The sequence below is a fragment of the Cylas formicarius genome, unplaced genomic scaffold (assembly GCF_029955315.1).
Source record: "Cylas formicarius isolate icCylForm1 unplaced genomic scaffold, icCylForm1.1 PGA_scaffold_5__7_contigs__length_24384050, whole genome shotgun sequence".
In the NCBI taxonomy this organism is placed as follows: Eukaryota; Metazoa; Arthropoda; class Insecta; order Coleoptera; family Brentidae; genus Cylas; species Cylas formicarius.
Genome location: NW_026844341.1, coordinates 19,441,333 through 19,462,717, shown reverse-complemented (window position 1 = coordinate 19,462,717; position 21,385 = coordinate 19,441,333). Strand labels below are relative to the sequence as shown.

At 37.9% G+C, this 21,385-nt stretch overlaps 3 protein-coding genes across 3 annotated transcripts; all 3 read right to left on the bottom strand.

The window, feature by feature from the left end:
* Nucleotides 1-112: 112 nt before the first annotated feature.
* LOC132702290 (zinc finger protein 687a-like) lies at nucleotides 113-4,143 on the bottom strand. The gene is made up of 3 exons (XM_060670835.1): nucleotides 3,986-4,143; nucleotides 2,925-3,925; nucleotides 113-1,369 (listed from the first exon to the last, which is right to left on the bottom strand). Exons 1-3 carry the CDS (start codon nucleotides 4,016-4,018, stop codon nucleotides 154-156), a joined length of 2,250 nt encoding a protein of 749 aa, XP_060526818.1. The 5' UTR covers nucleotides 4,019-4,143; the 3' UTR covers nucleotides 113-153.
* A 95-nt stretch (nucleotides 4,144-4,238) lies between these two features.
* LOC132702291 (transmembrane reductase CYB561D2-like) lies at nucleotides 4,239-6,639 on the bottom strand. Its single transcript, XM_060670836.1, has 2 exons — nucleotides 6,232-6,639; nucleotides 4,239-4,896 (listed from the first exon to the last, which is right to left on the bottom strand). The coding sequence occupies exons 1-2, from the start codon at nucleotides 6,586-6,588 to the stop codon at nucleotides 4,375-4,377; spliced, it is 879 nt and encodes a 292-aa protein (XP_060526819.1). The 5' UTR covers nucleotides 6,589-6,639; the 3' UTR covers nucleotides 4,239-4,374.
* Nucleotides 6,640-8,246: 1,607 nt separating this feature from the next.
* LOC132702074 (branched-chain-amino-acid aminotransferase, cytosolic) lies at nucleotides 8,247-20,945 on the bottom strand. Its single transcript, XM_060670487.1, has 5 exons — nucleotides 20,684-20,945; nucleotides 19,261-19,407; nucleotides 16,971-17,411; nucleotides 13,904-14,371; nucleotides 8,247-8,621 (listed from the first exon to the last, which is right to left on the bottom strand). Exons 1-5 carry the CDS (start codon nucleotides 20,705-20,707, stop codon nucleotides 8,433-8,435), a joined length of 1,269 nt encoding a protein of 422 aa, XP_060526470.1. The 5' UTR covers nucleotides 20,708-20,945; the 3' UTR covers nucleotides 8,247-8,432.
* Nucleotides 20,946-21,385: the final 440 nt, after the last annotated feature.

Genomic DNA, 21,385 nt, shown 5'->3' with positions numbered 1-21,385 from the left:
ATCAAATGTTGATTAGGACTTACGTTTAGGAATAGGTTTGTTGTTACTGTTATTTACATGATTACTGTGCCCTACGCGTGGACTAACAACAATATTTATCATAAAACGCGTTTATTTTATTATAAAAAACGTATTACACTAAAACTAAAGCCGCTAATCGACTGCGGAATTTTTCAATAAGAACGCCATCCCGTGTACCCTGAAGTGCTTGTCGTGCTCGTCCTTGGTCCGGAACTGATCCCTGCACACCCTGCACTGATTCTCGTTGACCTCGCCCTTCATATAATGGGGCATTTTTACATTTTTCGCCAACTCGTTAACCGCGCTTTTGTCGAAACAATCGTTCTCGTCGAAATACTGCTCGTACTCGGATATATTATGATAGTGCAGCAGGTGTATAATCAGCGAAGGTCTAACGACGAAACACTCCCCGCACTCCATGCACTGATAGGCGGTCGATTCTTGCCGGTGGCCCTTGACGTGGGCGTGGAACCTCTCCCTGTCCTTGTCTTTCACGTAACATAATCTGCACTGATAGATGCCGTTAAACTCTATGGGTTTCTCCGCCGTCAAATCGCAAACCACTTCAGGTTTTTTCGGTTTGCTGATTTTGCGACGTTTCGTCTTGGTCGGCGACGACGTCGTCGTCGCCGTATCCGGGGTCGCCGTCGTCGTCGTCGTCGTCGTCGCGGAGTCGTCGCTGTCGAGATTGGAAAAATCCAATCTCTCTACCAATACCTCGGGACGTCCGTATTTGCACACCTTCTGATGGGATTTCCTATCGGCTATTGGCATATGCATCTTGCACAGGATGCATATACACTTTTCCACCACCTTCTGCTCCTCGTTGCCTTTCCTCAACAATGCGAGGCACCTCCCGCAGTACCTCGTCGGCGCGTTTGCCGCGTAGATGATCCGCTTCTGGCACCTCTTGCATTCGCCCGATAAATACTTGGAGTACATGAAACTGTGACCCATGCGGGTCTTTTTGGGCACGCCCTTGTGCTCGATCGCACATTGGATGAGGTGGGTGCCGTAGGTCTGCGTCGATCGGAAGTACTTCTTGCAGTACTTGCAGAGGTAGATGTACATCACTTTGGAGAGGTCGTTCATGTGCCACTCGATGTGTTTCCGACAACCGGCACGGTTTAGGTGGGAACCGAGGTCGCAGATCGAGCAGTCGTAGCACGGTAACACCTCGTAGGCTTCCGAGTGGGTTCTTCCGTGTTCTTGCGCTTCGGCCGCGCTAGTCGATAGGGCGTGGCAACCGCCGCACTGGAACAGGTTCTTCATGTGCGTGTTGAAGTGTTGGGAGTACGTTTGCATCGTAGCGAACAGCTTGCCGCATTTTCTACCCGGGCAGCGGTACCTAGGGGGAGGAGAAAAGACGGCATGATAGTTTTTAGATCAACTATTGAACTGAAGTGGCTTTTACTTGACGAAAATCCATTTAACAAAATAAATAAGAACTAAAAGTTCAGATTTTCACGAAATTATATATTTTTACATGACAATTGTTTGGACAACACCGTGTCTGTCTCTATTAAATATGAAGCCAGAAAAAAAAAAGCAACTGAAAGACTGGTTTAAAAATTAAACAGCGTTGGTGCTGGAATTGGGAGGTTGAAAAATAGACTCATTAAACTAATGCAATTGTGGAGCGATCAATTAGTTTTGCGATACTTCTCATTGCCTGTGACATTCTCGGCTTTTTTACTATCATGGCCCTCCTGACTTTTTATTCGTTGTCAAGCATAGCAAACCTTGTCAATCTTTCGAAAACTAAACATTTTCAGCATAGACGACCTTGTACAAATTTACCTTTATTTTTAATGGTAATAAAGATAAAATGAATTTAGTATTTAATCTTACCTTTTGAACACCCTGTATTATTAGTTATCAAAATATTATAGAAATTCTACTAAAGTAGGTTCTTGTCGACAAGGTATTAAACCCAAATGAAAAAATTAAGATTTCCTTTTAGGAAAAATTGGTATTTCTCTTAGGGCCTGCAAATGACGTATTTCAGATAAAAACTTAAATATGTCAAAAGGCATGAGGTTGAAATTGTCCTGACAAAAAATATGTAATATTAAATGGTTGCTTCCCATGGGCTGTGCTGCATTTTTTGTTGAGTGCGAGTCAAATGCGGTTTACCGCACTTGTTGCATAATATACTTATTTTCAACTCCCGTCTGTAAAATAGCTAATTACACACCGATCTAGCGTGCGGGAAGCGTCACTTTAAGACGTCAGTTTCGTTTTCCATCGAATCCCAGCCACTTCGGACATTTCCGGGATTTTACCGCACGAGTTGGGGAGCAATCGGATGTTTCCGGAGATATTCCCACGCTTTGAATTTTGACGTTTGTCAATTCTGACGGTCATGTCAGTGAATGTATTCGTGTTGTTCTGCGCTAATGTAGTCAAAAACTAACGGTCGTATAAAAAGTATAGTATGCAACACGTTCGGTAAACTTTTTAAGTCACTCGTTTATTAAACACTCGCTCCGCTCGTGTCAAATAAACTCGTGAGTCAAATGCCGTTTACCGCACTTGTTGCATAATATATTATTTTGTAGTCACAAGTTGGAATAATAAAAAAAAACTTTATATGAAATGTCAACACATTATGGGCGCAAATAAATTAAAATAGTACATAGGTTCACACTGTGTTATCGATAGTCTGTTATTTTGTGTTTTCCGCAGGTACTTAGACGTACTGTTACTTGAACGTGTAATTAGATGAAGCGTTTTGAAAATATCTTTTTTTTTGTAATTATTTTCAAATTTTGTTTAAAAATTGTTCTTATTCATGCCCCCAAATAGATTTTTTGTCAATTATTCATTACTTTGTACTTTGTAAGCATCGATTATTTTATTTTATGAAATATGACTTCAAGAATACTTTGGTGGTAACCTACCTGAGGCTCTTGGACAGATGAAAACAGGTGTCGTCCATGTGGTCATGCAGCGTATTAAATTCCGGGAACTCTTGGCCGCAGTCGGGGCACACATAGGGTGGGATCTGATCGTGGATCCTCAAATGGGCCGAATAAGAGCACGGCGAGGTGCAAATCAGCCGACACACCTCGCACTTTAATTTCTCGTCCATCGGTCGATTTTCTCCGAGAAAATGGTCGAGAAGCGGCTCGTTCTGCTCTCGAAAACACTCGGGGCATTTGTACAGGGCTGTTTCCGGCGAATCGGACGCCGATTCTTCCACGGTCTCAATTTTCGTGATCACGGGCAGAATCATATTTGAATTGAACTCGTGTTCCAGTTCCTCGTCTTCCGTTTTCACCTCGACCTCCTCGTCGGACACGACCACATGCCTCCTTAACCTGTTCAGGTGGTCGACGGTGACGAATTCGCATTTGGGGATGTTTCTCGCCACTTGCAACAAAGACAAAGCTTGAACCTCGCCGTCGGGGCCCGTCTTGTTGATTACCAGATTGGTGGGCGTCAGCCCGACGACGCTTTTGCCGCGGTCACCGTCCGCGGGGGCGTAAAACAACGAATTCAAGAACTGTCCATTAGTTATATATTCTTCATCCACGTCAAACAGATAGGGGATGTCGGAGCACTTCGTAAACCCGGCCAGACCTAAAGGCAACATCTCCACCTCTAAATTGTTCAAATCTAGCGAGCCCTCGTGCAAGTTGTAATGTTTCCTCGTGTGCACGAGCAGGGCGCATCGATTGTAGAAGGTTAGGTCTTGACCCGAGCAGCCGGGACATTTGTAACGGAGGACGACGGCCCGCCGATTCATATGATACTGAAACGACTTCTTCGAGTGGAACATGTGACGGCAAGAGTAACAGGGGTACACTTGAAGACCCAACGCCGGCTTGAACGCCATCCATTCTTTGGGGTTTTTCTCAAACAGCATGTCCCATTTCGACGTCAGACCGTTCCTTGGCTGCTACGTATGATAAACGAACAATTAGCCCATGTTCCGATAAGAAAGCAGTTTATCGCTTACCGATAAAATATCCGCAGGTGTATCGGCAGACATTTTCGATGGTTAGAGTCGGACGTCAAAACGCATCGGCCAATAACCGTCAGCGAAACAGGCCAGACCCTAGTTACATCTAGGGAAAAATTTGGTGATATTGTACGCGCGGGCGAAAGTCACTAAAATCCAGACACGTACTTCCGGGGAATCGAAACCGATACGCAGTAACGACATGGGTGTACGATTGACCCACAAGCGACAACCAGTAATTGATGCTCTGCTCAAAGGTTGCCAAAAAAGTGAGGTTACGTCTCGAATTCCAAAGGAATAGCAATGAAAGAAACACGTAAAAAAATATGTTTATTTTGCGTCATATTTACATACACGATGAAATAAGGCACTGCATAAGTCACGATTTAGGATAATTTCTCTTTGACGACGTTGACGAGTTTGACAACGGGCCCGTACAAGGCCCACAGCAAAGAATAACTAGCTGCGATTAGGGCTAAGTAAAACAGGAAATCGCTGCCCTCGGATTTTTTGCCGAACCATTTGGTGTACGGACTAAGCAGCAAGGTTATACTTCCAAAAAGGAACGACAAGCAACCCGACGACACATGTATGAACTTCACCAGCTTCGCATTCTTGATGATGTCTTTGAGCTCCTTTTTATATAGCAAAACGATGCCGTTTATAATCGGTGGCAACGTGCTCGCCAACGCTATGACGCCGCAGAGCCCGTGCCAGCTCACGAAGTGAGATTTGTTTAGGTTATTTTTGTTGACATACACCACAAGGAACGCGACCAAGGAAAGGGTGTAACCCGCGCCAATAGCTATGAAGTGCACCCGCACTCGCGTGGTACCCGTCGTTTTGAACCGCCAATAAGTGTTGTTTTTGTTGATCGCGAAGAACCCTGCGGTCATGAGAAGCATGTACTGGAACATAATATACAAAAAATACATAAAAACTTCATGAAAACCTGTTGTCGCAGTCTTAAATTTCGCCGCAGAATAAACACCAAGTAGAAAGGGTACCGAGGGAAAGTTTAAGAGCCTCAATTTTTGTTCTACATGGAATTTACGAATCAGTTACAACAACAAATTTGCCTCCGATGGGATTTAAAAGTAATGGGTTTGACACCTATCCCCCCCCATAAATTGCTTTTTTGATTTTGTCGCGCCTGTTTCATGTTTATTCGGCGATTTGGATTAATGCGTTAACCTTGAGCAAATATATTTATTTTGCTATTCAAATAAATGTTACTGAATATGTCATTCTTTGAGAGTCATTGAAGTTATCTTTTTTGTTGGCGCCCGTGATAAAGCGTATAGTGCTTTCACAAATAACTGGTTTCGACCTAACGACTACAATAATGCTCCCTACAGGAGTAAATTTACCTTAATAATGGTTTAGGCCAGACTATAAATATTAAAGAGAAGTTGGCTTTTAGAAATTTTGCAGGGGAAACGGAACATACGGTTCCCATCTTCGTGTCTTCAATTCTATAGAACACATGTTGCATCAACTAAAATTAAGCATTTGATTATGTTATTGTAGAAAAATCCTACAATACTTAAAGTTTACATAACATTTCATATTATAATTCGACCAAAAATATAGTGCATTTATTGCATTGACGTTTTAAGTACCTTCCAGTACATTAACCGCAGACCTTCGCAGGAGGACACAGAACTACCATATAGAGTAATATAAATCGGTATATTACAATTTGTTAGTGTAGATAGATCAAGTAGGCATGAGTAGTATTTTATATTGCTCAATTACAGCATATTTATTGTCCCCAAAACGATTTATTCGCGAAAGCACTATACTATTATGTGGATGACGTTACATATATAAAATCGTCAAATCAGTTTTTCAGAATGACCTCGCAGCATTTTTTCAATTTATCTAGAAACACAGAAAAAAAAGTTGCATAAAAATTACAGTGGGATTTTCCCATAAGCGTCACGATCGGATGGGTTTTTCAGCTCTTTAAAATGCAACGCGATTATTAAATTTCACAGAATGCAATTTTTTTCCGTCCTCCAATTATAGAAAGTGTAACGGTGCGATTTAATTCTCGGTTTCAAACATAGAAATCTATTCCGATGGATACGCCCCACAGGTCGTTGATACCGGTCTCAATCACTCATTACTCGAATCAAATGCACCGGCAACAATGACGCGGCAACACCGCTACGCACATAACCTTGACAAACAAAACGAATCGCCTTCACTTCCGCGTCGCGTAAACACTCGGAACTCACCCCTATTGACATCAGCACGGGGTGCCACGTGAAAAACACGAAGTCTCCGCGGAAACTCAGCTTTAAGACGACGTAAACGAACGTCACGACGCAAGCGATAGCCAGAGTCGTTAAGTGCGTTTTGAACGTTACCACGTCTTTCGGTTTTTTGAATTCCTTCGATGCTCTTCTTTTCGGCACCCCGCCCACTGCGACGTCTTCATTTTTGGCGTTTTTATGTTCCTCGGGCATGTCGTCGACGTCTGCCACATCTATCGACGTCTCGTCGCGCTGCCGGACTGCGTCGGCGTTGCCGCCGCATTCACTTTTAACTACTACCTCCGTTTCGACGTAATCTGTCGATCGAGATAGTGACATTTTTTTTTCAATTGTCGAGGGTGTCTGATTTGCGCACAGAATGCAAAACGAAGGTCCCACTTTCGAAGAAAAAAACTGAACGTTTGTTCACGGCGTTATCGGGTTCGTTTATACGCTTTCGAAGCGCAAGCAGATAAGTCACGTTCGGGGTTAATAGGTCTTACGCGGGTTCAGTTTAAATCGCGTATATCTGGTTGCATAAGTTGCATTGTAGCCTCTCGTCGCGTTTTAAACGGGGAACTCGATAAAGAGTTTACTGTTATTGTTTTTTTTATTTGACAGAAAATCAAAATGTCTATTTTGGAAATAAGGAAGAAATGCAAAAAACTTTTAAAATACCGAAAGTTATTTCGTCTTAAAAATGACTGAAAGTGGTGGAAACAAATCATTATCTTTTCATCGGACGTTTTCCAAACATATGATTGGGTTTCGGTTTTAATAGCCGTTCCCATTTACAGGTGGACATCAGTGTGTTTGTTATGTAAATCTTCATTTTTATGTGTGATCAAGAGTATTTTAAATAGGTTTATGCATAGCATTGTTAATCATTTATGTTGTTGAAATACCTCTTTACAGGATTGTCTCCGATGGATTTTAAAAATCAAACTAGGCAGCCTTTTTTGCTATATGAACACCGTTTCATTTTGAAAATAATTATAATTTTCCCAGTTTACAATATTATATGAAACCGAAGAGTACGTTGACGCGTAATTGCAAACATGAAATTAACATTTTTATAGGTTATGTGGTAACTGTGATTTTGAAGTATTTGTATTAATTGATGACCAGGAACATTTAGAGAGAGAGAACCTCCTTTTTCTTTTTCTTTTGACATATCCCGTTGGGCTAGAGAGAACCTAGCTACAATATATCAGCTAAATGTCAGTTCATGTCCAAAATTTGTCGATATATTCTTAATAATATTTTTTGTTGCAATAAGTGATTTAAACTAATTATCTCATAAATTCTTATTTCTATGATCAAACTAAAAACCATTTTTGGTTAATGTTTTAACACTGAATACCAGTTGAATAATTTAAAAATTTAAGGGGCTTTTAAATTTGAATTTATATGACTCGAGCGCCATCTACCTTGAGATTTTTGAAACATTCATTTTCTCAGTACTGTTTACAAACATGGAGTTGATAAAATAGTGTAAAGAGTTTATATGATTTTAGAACTCAAATTTATTTTGTCAATCAATACCGTGGAGAGATGAGTCAAGCTGTTTCTTCCAGGAGTGTAACGCATTTAATTAGAATGTGTACGTCGGAAGAAAGAATACTAGAACACCGCGAGGTAGAATACAGAAAGTGGGACAAATGTTTCCAGAGATGGCTGTCGCAAAAATATCCAAAAGAGTGGTCTTAGTTTTTATAAGGAATGTTTGATAATTACTTTTTTGTTGTTTATTCGTGGACCCAACATCACACACATAATATGAAATAAAATGTTTAATTAAACCATAAAAATAATTTTGGTAAACTGGTATTTTATTCGTAAAGTAATGCTCGTTCTAACATAAGGTTGCTAGAGCTTGTATAACGTCAATAATTTCTTTGATCTCATTGCCTCCTAGCTGTCTCTCGGCTAAAGGCGTAGACGGTAATAAATTGACATTGACTTAAAAAAATAAATAAACAACAATTTTTGTCGTAAACATTTATTTAATGATTCCAGAGGTTTTAAAACTATATGTTGTTATTTTTTAATAAAATAAATACTACAAAAAATAAAAAATAACGCTTAAAGCCTAGAACTATGTACAATGTCGGCCGAAAACTGCCCAGTATAAATATCATAAATAATCGCGAACAAAACAAAAAGACAATGAGAGTTCGATATCAATCTATAGTAGGCGCCCACGGGTGGTCTATCTGGCCGTACTGGATGGCTGTGAGTTCGTCCAACACCCGCTTGTACAGGGGCTTACTGTGTTCTATCGTGGGAATTTCTAAAAGTCGGTCCATATATTCGATGGACGCGATGGGACTCACGATGCATGCTGTACCAGAACCGAACATCTCGAGCAACTGCAAGCAAAGAAACAGGGTTTTATGTCGGGGGCTTCTTGCGAGTTATTCAAAAAATGTGTGTTGGCTTTTTATATCCCAGGTCAATAACATCAGAGAGTGTTAGTAATCAAAGGTAATTTTTGTCAATAGTGTCATTTACTTAAGAATTGGAACACCAATTTGACGTGAATATTAGGAGAAATATTGTTAATAATCGAACAGTTCTTAGAAGACCTGCAACTCACTCGTGTTCTCTTTTAAGTCATAATTTAATTGTTAGTTCTAAATGGCCAGTTAGCAAATCTTATTGACACTGAATTACATCTCCTCTCTTGTTGATTGGTTCTTTTAGAAAAGAAAAGTGTAGATTAATAAGTCAATGGGAAATTCCGTCCAGTTCCGTTTAATTTCTGTGTCGTCTTTTATTCGTAAGTAAACTCTGTGTAATATTTCTTTGAGCCGTGTAAGCTTAACCGTAAAGCAGTACCGAAGAGAGCAGAGGAAAATCTTTTATGTTGACGAGACGTGGCTTACAATAATCATCATTTATCATGGATACAACTGAAAAGATATTGCGTTTTTTGTATTCTTTTTTCTTATTCCTCCGATGCCTATCCGTTATGGATGTTGGCGATTAGCATAGCTATTCCGACCTTATTTTAAGTTTTTCAGCCGCCATATTCTCCGTCTTCCTGGTTTTCTTCTTCCTTATAGCTGCCTCTGTAGCACAAAGTATCTTAGTAGTCTGATGTTTGTTTGCAGTGGAAAGTTAAGGGCTTTGAAGACGTTCATTTTAGTGCCTTTCTATTCTTACCTTGATTTCTTGCGAGTAATCCTATTGTTCGATTAAATTTGTACCCGGATGCTTGTAGCTCAGCTTTGGTATCTTCGAACATGATTTCAACTCCACTGTTACACTCAATGGTGTCTTTTCTGTTGTCTTCAAAACTCCGCTCTATGCTTCTATATCTGTTACTTATTAACAAGTATGTTGCCCTAATCGTCTATTATATCAGCTATTCTATTTCATTTCTTAATAGAATCATTCCGACTCTCGAAAAGTTCTCTTTAATTAGACTGGTCTTCAGTCTTTCGAATAGCTTTCCTTATTTCTCTATGCATTTGTATTCTATAATATCTTTTTGTCATCCAGTTTTTTTTATATAGTATTTAATGAAAATAAGGCCAGCTAAAACTGTATACCATATTTTTAATTTTTTAAAATAAAATCCTTTTATTTTTAAGGGTATCCTTTCGATTCGCCTTTGCCACACCATTTTTAATGTGGGTGATTGGACCAACAATAGGTAAAACTTATGAATTGATAAGAACTCGGGTGGTACTACGATAAAAAGACGGAATTTTGAAAAAAAAATCAACGCTAAACAATGCAACTCGCTGCAGTTTTGTCACTATTATACCTATTATACCTATTACTCTACACTTTTCTGAAATAGACTATAGTAAAACAAGGTAAAAAAAATCCATTAGCTTCACGTGTACGGGCAGCATCACCTACAGACTCAATTTCCAAACACCCTGTATAATAATAAATTTAAAACATTTGAAACGTTATAACCAGTATTTCACACACAAAATAAGCATAAAAAACTTTTCATTTTTTTTTTCTCATTTTAGGGACACAATTTAAATTGTCTTTTTTTTCTAAATTTGTTGTCGACAAAAAAAGGGAAACATGTTTTTTTTTGTCTATTCGGCTGTACCAACACCGGAGGCCTCTTTCTAGTAAAATTATACTAGAATAATTGAATATGGAATAAACAGTACAATACAAGTAGTTTTGTAGATAAAGACGTCACAAAATCCAAAATCATTCTATCGGTGACGTCGAAGGAGACTGAGTAAAATGAAATGGTTGTTTACGCAAAAATGACGTCCGCCATAGGCGCACGCAGATAAATAGGTTCGAGTGAAGTTACGCCTCCGAATTTGTTTTTATTCTTTTTTTTTTTTGTAATCCAGGCAAAATAAAACGTAGTTAGCCAATGGAATGCTGATGTCACGCTAAAATGAGACGAGCCTCTGCGCATCTATTAGATAAGCTATATGGTTATTAGTAGAGTTAAGATTTTATGTAAAAAACAACTTTTTTATTATTAGGAATATCAACTCAATGTTTTGCATATTCCCGTTTTAGTATGAAATAATTAAATTAACGATATAAAAAGATTTGGTACATATTTTTATTTATATATTACTCTTTTGTACATTAAGTGAATATTTTCTATTTTTCGAGCATAAGAGCGCATATTTTTGACCCAATCATTTGTTTGTTATTGGGATTTTTCAAACGGATAAGGTTAAAAATGAAATGTATCTGCAATATGGTGGACTTTCTATTTATAGCCTTCAAATCCCGTTACCTAAATATTAACCCTGGTCCCTTTTCTTGTTTGACGCTTTAATCTAATGTGAAACTCTGAAAATTATCACTGATGGTGCTTGTGATTGACTAAAATACATCCCACCCTCCTCATATGTACTTTTGAATTTTTCCGAGCATTTTAAACATTGTAATTGCTGTCCGAGCGTCCGAGAGTGAACCATCATTGAATTCAAAATGTACAATACTTAGTCAACGACGCAGCAGCATATATGACCAAAGCTGGGTTAAATTTATATTTTTTTGATAATAATAGAGTTGCAGTTTTCATTAGTTTATTGTTTAATTTTGAACGTAAAAAAATATTTGTTAAAACACCTCTTCGAGTTCAAGTTTACAGAGAAACATTGCCATGCCATGACGGGGAACGCGAATCGCTTCAATCAAATAAAAAACATTGTATTAGACTTTTCAGATTCAGCTGGTCCAATTAAAAAAAACGCAAAATTTATATGAAAAATGTGAACTTATAGATCAGTTGATATATATCAAAGCTAATTTTAGTTTTTTATTCGGCTTTATTAAAAAATTAGAGACCGACCAAATGTCTTTGTTAGAGTCGATTTCAATAGTGCGAACATTTGTTGAAAAAGGTTCCAAGCAGAACAGGGAAAAATATTCTTGATAAATTTAATGTAACAACAAAAAAAGAAGAGGGAAAGGAAAAGTTACCTAAAATTTCAAAAAATTTATCGCTAGATGCGACGGTTGATAATGATTATTTGGAAGCAGAACAGTATTAGGATATTAATTATTATTATTTTTATGTCTAAAAACTGTAAATTTTTTGGAAAAACCAGACATGTGCATATTTTAAGCATTTTCTGTGCATAAAAATCCAAACTCGAGTTCTTAGCTACTAGTATCGCCTGAAATGTAATAAAACCTCAACTACAAAGAGTTTTAAACTAACTATAAAATCATCCGAGTTGTTCTGACGTAAATGTATAGAAATTTCGCCAATTGAACATATTCACTTGAAATTATTGGGCAAAAAATAAGAGGGAACAACAATAAAATTTATCAGCGTGCGTGATCTACCGAAAGTCGAAATTCGATGTTTGTTTAATACAACACCTCCGTAAGTGGACGATAACGCGCAGATTTACCGAATTCGCAACAACAAAAACACGTGGTTTTGTTGAAAAACATGTTTTCAGCGAATTGCGAAACCTTTTATGTTCGTCGGTAATAAATTTCGCAAAATTACGGAATTTGTTGGCGAGGGACAGATATGAATTCGTAGTTTGATAATTTTTTTCATTAAATCCAACGAGTTTTGTTTAATATTTTCCTTAAAAAAATTAACATCAACATTCACCATATCACTAGAGACGTTATTTTTGTTGCAAAGTAAGGTAGATGTATTTTTTCTTGTATTTTTTCTTGTATTTAACCATGTAGGCAAATTAAAAACGTTTGTTGTAAAAATTACCAATAAACTGTTTAAAAAACTGTTTCAAACATTAAAAACCCCCATTACTCTCGTTTTTAGTGTCGCTTATTTTTGTTTATGCTTTTCCTTATATATCCAAAATTATTCTATGTGGTATAGTATATTATGCAACAAGTTCGGTAAACGGCGTGCCGCAGGGTTCTGCCCCCGGGCCCGATGTGACCGCTTGACGGACAATGGAAGGTTGATTTAATTGAAAAAAACATGCCTATCTGTTATGGTATATTATGCAACAAGTGCGGTAAACGGGATTTGACCCACGAGTTTAATTGACACGAGTGGAGCGAGTAACTTAAAAAGTTTACCAAATGTGTTGCGTAATATACTTTTTCTACTACCGTCACGAAAAAATCACAAATTTACAAATTAAAAATAATAACAGATTATTGGATTACTAAAATTTGAACCATTCAAAAAATATTTTTACCAGTTGCCATTAAACCTACTCGTTTATCGTCCCGATAGGTTCTGCTATTGTTATCTCTTTTTAAATCTGTACGTTAGATAGAGAGAGATGTATTATTGGATATGTCATATAAACAACGGAATAAACACAATTTTAAAACGTCATGTTTATTTAATTTTTTCAATTGGTCATTAAGTAGTTTGCCTAAAGAAAAAGACTGCAATTGGAAGAAAAATCATCCAAGGATAGAGCTTTTAAGAGTATTAAATTTTTAAGATCACATAAGCAAGAAAAAGCAGGTCCTAACCTTCAATTTTGTTTGTACTTGTACTGATGAGACATGAATATTTGAAAATGGTTCAATTGGTCTTGCCAAGATATTAATATAAAAACTGTGTTTTTGGCTACATTTATGCAAAACAACCCCGTCAGAATCGACAAACGTCAAAATTCAAACCGTGCGGTAAAATCTCCGAAAACATCCGATTGCTGCTAAACTCATGCTTTAAAATCCCGGAAATGTCCGAAGTGACTCGGATCAATGGGAAACGAAACTGACGTGGTAAAGTGACGTTTCCCGCACGCTAGATCGGTGTGTAATTAGGTATTTTACAGGTGGGAGTAAAAAAATACATTTTTTCATCCAGCATAAAAAAAATTAGCAGTTTTGGTTAGTTTGTCGGCATTTTTAACATCAATTTTTAGCTAATTAAAATATGTCCATGCGGAAATACATTTACAAAATTTTATCGTGTCTACCAGCTTAAGATACAGGACCAGTTAACAAAATTTTAGGATTCTGAACAGGAGCTTCGCCAGAAAGACACTTATTTTGTCAAAAAAGTTTTTTTTATGGGGTATTTTTGAATTTTTGGACAACACTGTGATTTTATAAACAATTTTTCTTAAACAGGTTGTTTAAAATAAAATTCTTCCCTGAATTAACTTTTAGAAAAGAGCGATTTCCTGGGGTCCCTTTTGAAACGCCCATTTTTTCCATATTCGGTGGAGGGGGGGGGGGGTAAATCACTCACCCTGCCTTTGTCGACTAAACTGACCACCTCAGCCATGGTGATAGTCCTCTGTTCGACCCTGAACTCGCGCCACTGCTCGCACATCTGTATAATGCTTTGCCGTATGACGCCCGGTAATATGAGCCCGTTCAGTGGCGGCGTGCACAGCACCTTCTCCCCCAATTCGTTCTCGTAAAATACGAAAATGTTCATGGTGCCCACCTCGGTGAGCTCGTGTTGGGGCCCGTACAACCACAACACCTGTTGTCTACCCCGCTGAGTGGCCTCGACCTGCACCCTTATGGTCGGGCCGTAATTGGAACCCATTTTCCTATCGCCGCAACCCCCGGGCCAGGCCCTCGTATACGCTGGGTCCGCGTAAAGGGAAACCGCCCCGGCGCCTTTATTCTTGGTGTCGAAATACGACCCGACGGGGCATACGATCACGTAGAGGAGGGCGGAGTCGCATTTTTGCACCCCCAAGGTGCCCTGGAAAAAACGCGCGGGCGTTTAGTCAAGCGGCACGCCACTGGAGTTCGAAAGAATTCGCTAAACTCTTTCGGTAATTGGAAAAATGTTTGGGAAAAATCAATAGGAGGTTTTTGAAATAATAATAATTCTTTCTACTCCCGTCTGTAAAATACCTAATTATACACCGATCTAGCGTGCGGGGAGCGTCACTTTACCACGTCAGTCTCGTTTCCCACGAATCATAGCCACTTCGGACATTTCCGGGATTTTACCGCATGGGTTTGGGAGCAATCGGATGTTTTCGGAGATATTTCCCACGCTTTGAATTTTAACGTTTGTCATTTGTGAAGGTCATGTCAGTGAATGTATTCGTGTTGTTTTGCAGAAATGTACCCATAAACTAAGGGTCGTAGAAAAAGTGTGGTATGCAACACGTTTGGCTATAGTATATTATGCAACACGTTTTACAGACCGTAGTAGAAAATAGTATAGTACGAAACAAGTGCGGTAAACCGCATTTGACTCACCAGCTTGTTTGACACGAATGGAGCGCAACGGAGCGAGTGTTTAATAAACGAGTGACTTAAAAAGTATGGTATTTTGGTATTAATTGGAATTTTCAAAATTATTGCTTAATTAAAAAAAAAATAAAAAAAGAAGCTCTTTCGAGGGTATAGGAAGGCCGCTGTAATTATTATTTTTATTGACATCACATTAAAACAGCTGCCTATTACCTCAAACAAAGTATTAGTAGTAAAGTATTTAATTACATTAATTTTTAAAAAATGACTACCGGCAAACGATTTTTCTTATAAATTAAATTATATACAATAAAAAATATGGATGTCACTGGAACTATTGTTTTCGTTTAAATTACTTCCAATCTTCGTCCCACATTTTTAGAGAAAAACGTATTATTCTTAACTAGAAATTTCGTTTTTGCAGAATTTCCATCCGAAATTTCGTGAAAATCTGAACTTTTAGTTCTTATTTATTTTGATCAATGGATTTTCATCAAGTAAAAGCCTCCTCAGTTCAACCTTTGAAACAACGTTGATTCTCGATAAATTGGCATATTTGGGGGCGATGGTGTAAAAACAGTGTGTGAATTTTTCTTTGTTCGAAATTTTTTGAATTGAAAATACATAGACATTGAAGCAGTAGGATAATTTGTAATAAAAAACTGTGGTTTTACTGTTAAAAACAATGCCGATTTTTAAGTCTTCATTAGAATTTTGCAATGAAGACATTAGAAACTTTTTTAATTATGTAGATATTGTATGATCAATTAGGCTTTAAAAATATTAAAACTCAAATATTGCCATTCATTAACGACCACAAAAATGTAAGAGCAAACCGACATACTGAAGTTCTGAAGAATTACGACACTGCTTGAAATTTGTTTAAAAACTTCTTTATTTAATCAGGCTAACGTTGTAAAGTATTTGGGTTTGTTCATAGACAGTAATTTGCCCTGGACACTTACGGTCATGTCAGTGAATGTTTTTGTGCTGTTTTGCGAAAATGTACCCAAAAACGAACGGTCGTAGAAAAATATAGTATGCAACACGTTCGGTAATTTTCGGCTGCGCTTCGCTGGCGTCGATTAAACTCGTGAGTCAAATGTCGTTTACCGCACTTGCTGCATAATATACTATTTTCTACGGCTATCACGAAAAAATCAAAATACAACGAATTAAAAATAGTAACAGATTATCGTACCATTCAAACAAAATATTTACGAGTTGCCATTAAACCTATTCGTTTATCGTTCCGATTAGTTCTTCTATGGTTGGCTCCTTTTAACTGTGTACGTTAGACAGAGAGAGATGTGTCATATAAACAATGGAATAAACACAATTTTAAAACGTTATGTTTTTTATTTATAATCGATCGTTGAGTAGTTTTTTTTACAGAAAAAGACTGTAATTGGAAGAAAAATCATCCAAGGATAGAGTTGTCAAATGCTACTTTTAAGAGGATTAAATTTTTAAGACCATATAAGCATGAAAAAGACTTGGATATTTGGAAATGCTGCAATTGGTATTGGACGTGGTAAAGTGACGCTTCCCGCACGCTAGATCGGTGTGTAGTTAGGTATTTTACAGACGGGAGTAGAAAAAAAGTACTACGGTAGCCTGTGGAAGTTTCTATGAAAAAAAAACTCAGTATTTAATATTCGATACAATACTCGAATCTGACTTCACCTATCGGTTAGCAAAAAATTCGCAAACACATCGGACGGTTCACAAAGAAGAGCATTAAGCTAGGAAACCGTCTCCGAGTGCGGTTGGAACGCACCTAATTACATTGCCTCATCTTGTATTCATTGTGTGTTTAAGAACTGGCTCCAACCGGACCGTAACCCCATGACCCGCCACGGAAGATAGGGTGAATAATATGCGTAAAGATTATCTCGAGCGGCCGGCTCCTAATTCGAACAATTTCTATTGTTTGCCGTGCAACAAAAACCCGATAACGGCCGCTAATTAAATTTAAAAGCGCCTATTTTCGTTGAGTATCGCTAACTTTTATGATCAATTAAAAATGAGCCGATAGTTATTTCTGCATTTGAAACCCGGTTCTGTCTCTCTCGAAACAGTTTTGAAGGACTTACGTCGATTCCTATCAGGGTAGGTCTGACGTAGAGGCTATTGCCGGTACCGTGAGGTACCCATTCCTGATCGACCTGGATCAGCCTGTTGATACACCTGGTGAGCTCCGAGCCGTCGAAGGTAGGCAACCCAGAACTCATCGCCGACCTGTTCATCCGCGCCATGTTCAAATCCGGCCGGAACAATCGTATTTTACCGTCTACACCCCTGTATGACTTCAACCCCTCGAACAATTCGGTCGCGTAGTGGAGTACCTTGGCGGCGGGGTGGAGGCTGATGTTCTCGAAGGGGATGATGACGGGTTTCTGCCAGCCGCCGAGCTTGTTGTGGTAGAAGATTTTGAGCATGTGGTCGCTGAAGATGTGTCCGAATTTCAGGTCCGAGACGTCGGGTTTCGCGCGCAACTGGTGCGGCTCCGCCAGTTTTGTCGTCAGGTCGGCGTACTGAGGGAAGAATTTACAGGGTCGCTTCGGTTCGCGCATATACGGGGTGTTTCATAATGTATCTTGATAACATTTTAATTGGCTGTAAACCTTTTTGTTTTTAGAGATATCAAGGTAAACAAAAAAAAAAACAAAACAAGTGACGCATAAAACAAAACACCGTCAATTATCTGACATATAAGCCCACATCATATTTTTTTAAAATGGAACACACTGTATATTATATATGTGTTTAATAGAATATCTTATTCCGATTTCAGTGACGTAACCTTTATATTTTAGTCCACTCGTTTTTGACAAATCGGCAAAACTAACCAAAACTATTGTATGTGACCACCATTTTCCTAAACACATTTCTGAAACACTCTAGTTGAATGATGTCTTGCATTTAGTAACGTTTCCGCATTGTCTATTAACTGATTGATTGCCTCTGGAATCCTTTGCCGAAGTTCCACGATATTATTACAAGGAGTTCTGTGCACGTGTTCCCTTTAAAAAAATCGGATGTAGGCTTATATGTCAGAAAATTGATAGTGTTTTGTTTTATACGTCACTTGGAAAAAAAACACTTGGCTGCTAACCCTACATTTTGTTTTTTTGTTTACCTTGATATCTCTAAAAACAAAAAAGTTATAGCCAATCAATTTTTTATCAAGATAAATTGAATTCACGTTACATAAAAAAGGGTGTTTTCAAAAGTTTGATTAAAAATTTTTTTGTGAAAGGGCGTGGAGAAAAATAGATTATCTGAGTTTTATCACTAATTCTTAATTGGACTTTTGCAAAAAAATGCTGATACAAAATGCAAATTCTTATATGAAACTTTCTATAAGTATTAATTGCACAAGTTTATGTGTAATTGCGTAATTGATGATAATGAGTAACACTGTGTTAACTATTATTTAAACTCAATAAAAACATATTGGATCTTTTGAATCAAATAAATACGCTAAGTCCGTATATCGTTGTTATATAGGGCGAATCAAAGATTGCGAGCGATACCCTTACAGTGTTTACAAAACATGTGGTTAATGCAAGATGGCGCTTCACCCCTTCCACTTCTTCAAGTCTTTAGTGTATGAAACACCTATAACAAATATAAATGATCTGCCACAAAAAATAATGAACGGTTAGGCGTATTTTTTAGTGTCCGACAGCATTTTTGTAATGTTTTTTTATTTTCGAAAATGTTTTTATGTTTTAACCGTTGCCAACCAACATGGCCGCTGACAGACCGTTAATAAGTTTGGATGCGACATTAATATGCCCAGATCTCGTTAATTGTTCTGGGAAAACGAGTTAAATCGCTGTTCAGAAAGAAAATGGCGGAAAATGCAGGTTAATAGCTGACATGTAGAGCCTGCGGCGCATTAATTTCTGCAGTAGTAGAGCCACTATATTATGTTCTCCGTGGTTGCTTGATTATTTGTACTTAACGCCTACTAGAGCCATAGCACTTTTATGTAGAATATTTATAATATTTCATTTGGGATTGTTGCCATGTTTTCACCAATTCGATCACAGTATGATGTATATTCACATATCTATAGTTGACACGAAACTTGAAGAAAACTTTTGATAAGTCGGTTATGAGGTAATAGCAAATTTCCGACAACACTAACGAAATATAACGAACGACTTACGGCTTACGATAAATATTATATTATTTTGGTGTGCCTGTGTATTGCGTCATATTTTTTCTGCCCGTTAGGTAGAGAGAGATCAGCATTTTATGATATGTAGGTCTTATATATTAATGATGGGCCTAAACCAAAACATTACATTCTTTGAAACGCTTTTGCGGAGTTTTGTTTTTTATTTCAATTTTGGATTTATCGCGACGACTCACCCTGAATGTGTATTCACTGTCGGACTCTTCGAACTGTTCGTCGGGTCTTTCTTCTATGCCGGTCGCAATCGGTTTTACTTGTAGCGAACAAGCTCTCGCTACCTGTTTCAACTTGTGCTGGAACTGGAACAGGAGCTTGCAGGAACACTGCAACATAATTCGGCCCTTTGAGACGCAAGGTAGGTACAGTATCCCCCCCACGAGGGGGTCGAAACGCGTCGACGAGTATCGCGAGAGAGTTCAAACGTATATCGGGCCCATTCAATGCAAATGTTCGATTTGCAATTCCTTTTTTTTTATTCCGTTAGAAACATAGAAAAGTGATGGTTTAATTTTTTTTTTCGATATGACCTCGAAAATTAGGGGTCGCACGTGAATATAATCGATTAAAATTAAATAATTAAGGTATTTTGTTCGGGTAAGTTACTGGTGAACAACGTTTCGACCGCTGGGCGCCATCAGGCATTGGTGATTGCGGTATGCGGTAACAATTTTGTACGGTCAAGGTTAGTGGGCATAGTTCAACATTTGGTTCGTTTGAAGCGTCAGCTTTAATCGTTTTCGGGATTTTTTTTTGCTTGATGGAGTGTTACGTATTATTCTGTTTTCTTAGATTTTTATAGTTTTGCGTCCGTGCGGCAGCGAAGTATGGTTTCATTATTTGATTCTTTAAACGATGATACCGACAATGAAAAACAGGATATGCGTCCTTCAAATTATTATTTATTTCTCTGTATAGTCCGTCGTGTTTCTGAGATATCAGCATGAATTTTTGAGATGGGGCGTTTTTGGAGGTGCGAAATACCATTGCATTCATTTTTTTTAACTCGATATTAAACCCTATAATCTCGTTATTTCATTTGTACCACCTACATTTTTTTTTAATTGAAAATTATTATTTTTGAGTGAAATATCAAACAAAAAAATGTTTTATGATTTATTTCTTTTTCGTCTGATAATAAACGCGCTGGATTTTTATGTTTACCTCGTCTTTCTATTGGACTACACTTGGTAAAATTATATATATGTATATTTGCCAATAATGTTTATCACCGATGTATTGCGAAAATATTACGATATATCGTCAACGTTTTGGCAAAAATCCCGTTTCATGTAGGGTCACATTTGAAAGCGATAACATTTTTAAGCTGATGAAATTTCCCTGGTGATGTAAATGAACAATTGCCTATCGCCGACGTATATATTATTGCGCTGATTGTACGCCACTGGCTTGTAAACTATATCATATTCTAAACTGTCGAAATCCAGAAAATACTAAATGCTTTTAACGAAATTTCAAGTCACCGTCGGCCTCGTATTAAACTATAATAAAAGAAAAACAACGTAGTTCTGTCGTTACTGTTTGCGCCTATATCTGTGCTTATTGCGTTGCCCTGGCAACAAGTTCCACGTACGTCCGTACCTGTTTTCCATTGGCGGCGAACATTTTTCCCGAAACTTGTATATAACAAAGTCACAATCACTTTCCCGTAAATCGACTCGCGGTCTTCACTTTTTCGCAGGATCACCGACACGACGTTAAGGATGAAGTCCATAAACAAAATACTCGACAATTTTTTTTTCGTGAAACGTATCGTCGCTAATCTCGATTATTCACCATTCAATGTTAATATCCTCACTAATTATGTCGTTTGGACTTCTTTCGCTTATAAATCGGATTTTTAAAAATCGTTACCTTATCTCGACCGTTTTGTACTGTTATTATAAACAACGATAAGTGACGCCGGCAATGACGCAACCGGTGTTGCTGCGGCCCCCAAATTCTTGAGACAAACAACAACTTGCCAGAGTTTTCTTACGGCTAGGTACAACTTTCGCGCCTGGTAATTTGTCGGCTTCGTTAACAAAGCATTAAGCTTAATCGACATTTAAGCTGAACGAATAGTATATTTTGGATGCGCATTCTGTTTTATACATGCATAGTTTTGTTGGTGCCATTACGTAGGTAAATATTCTGAAATATCTTTTGAAATTGAATTTAATATATGTGATAAATAACGTTTATAATACGCTTTGCTTGTATCAGGCAGTGGTAAATAGTAAGAAGCTAGCTCATTAAATTGATTTGTCATGAAAATATACCAATGGTTGCATGATATTTGGT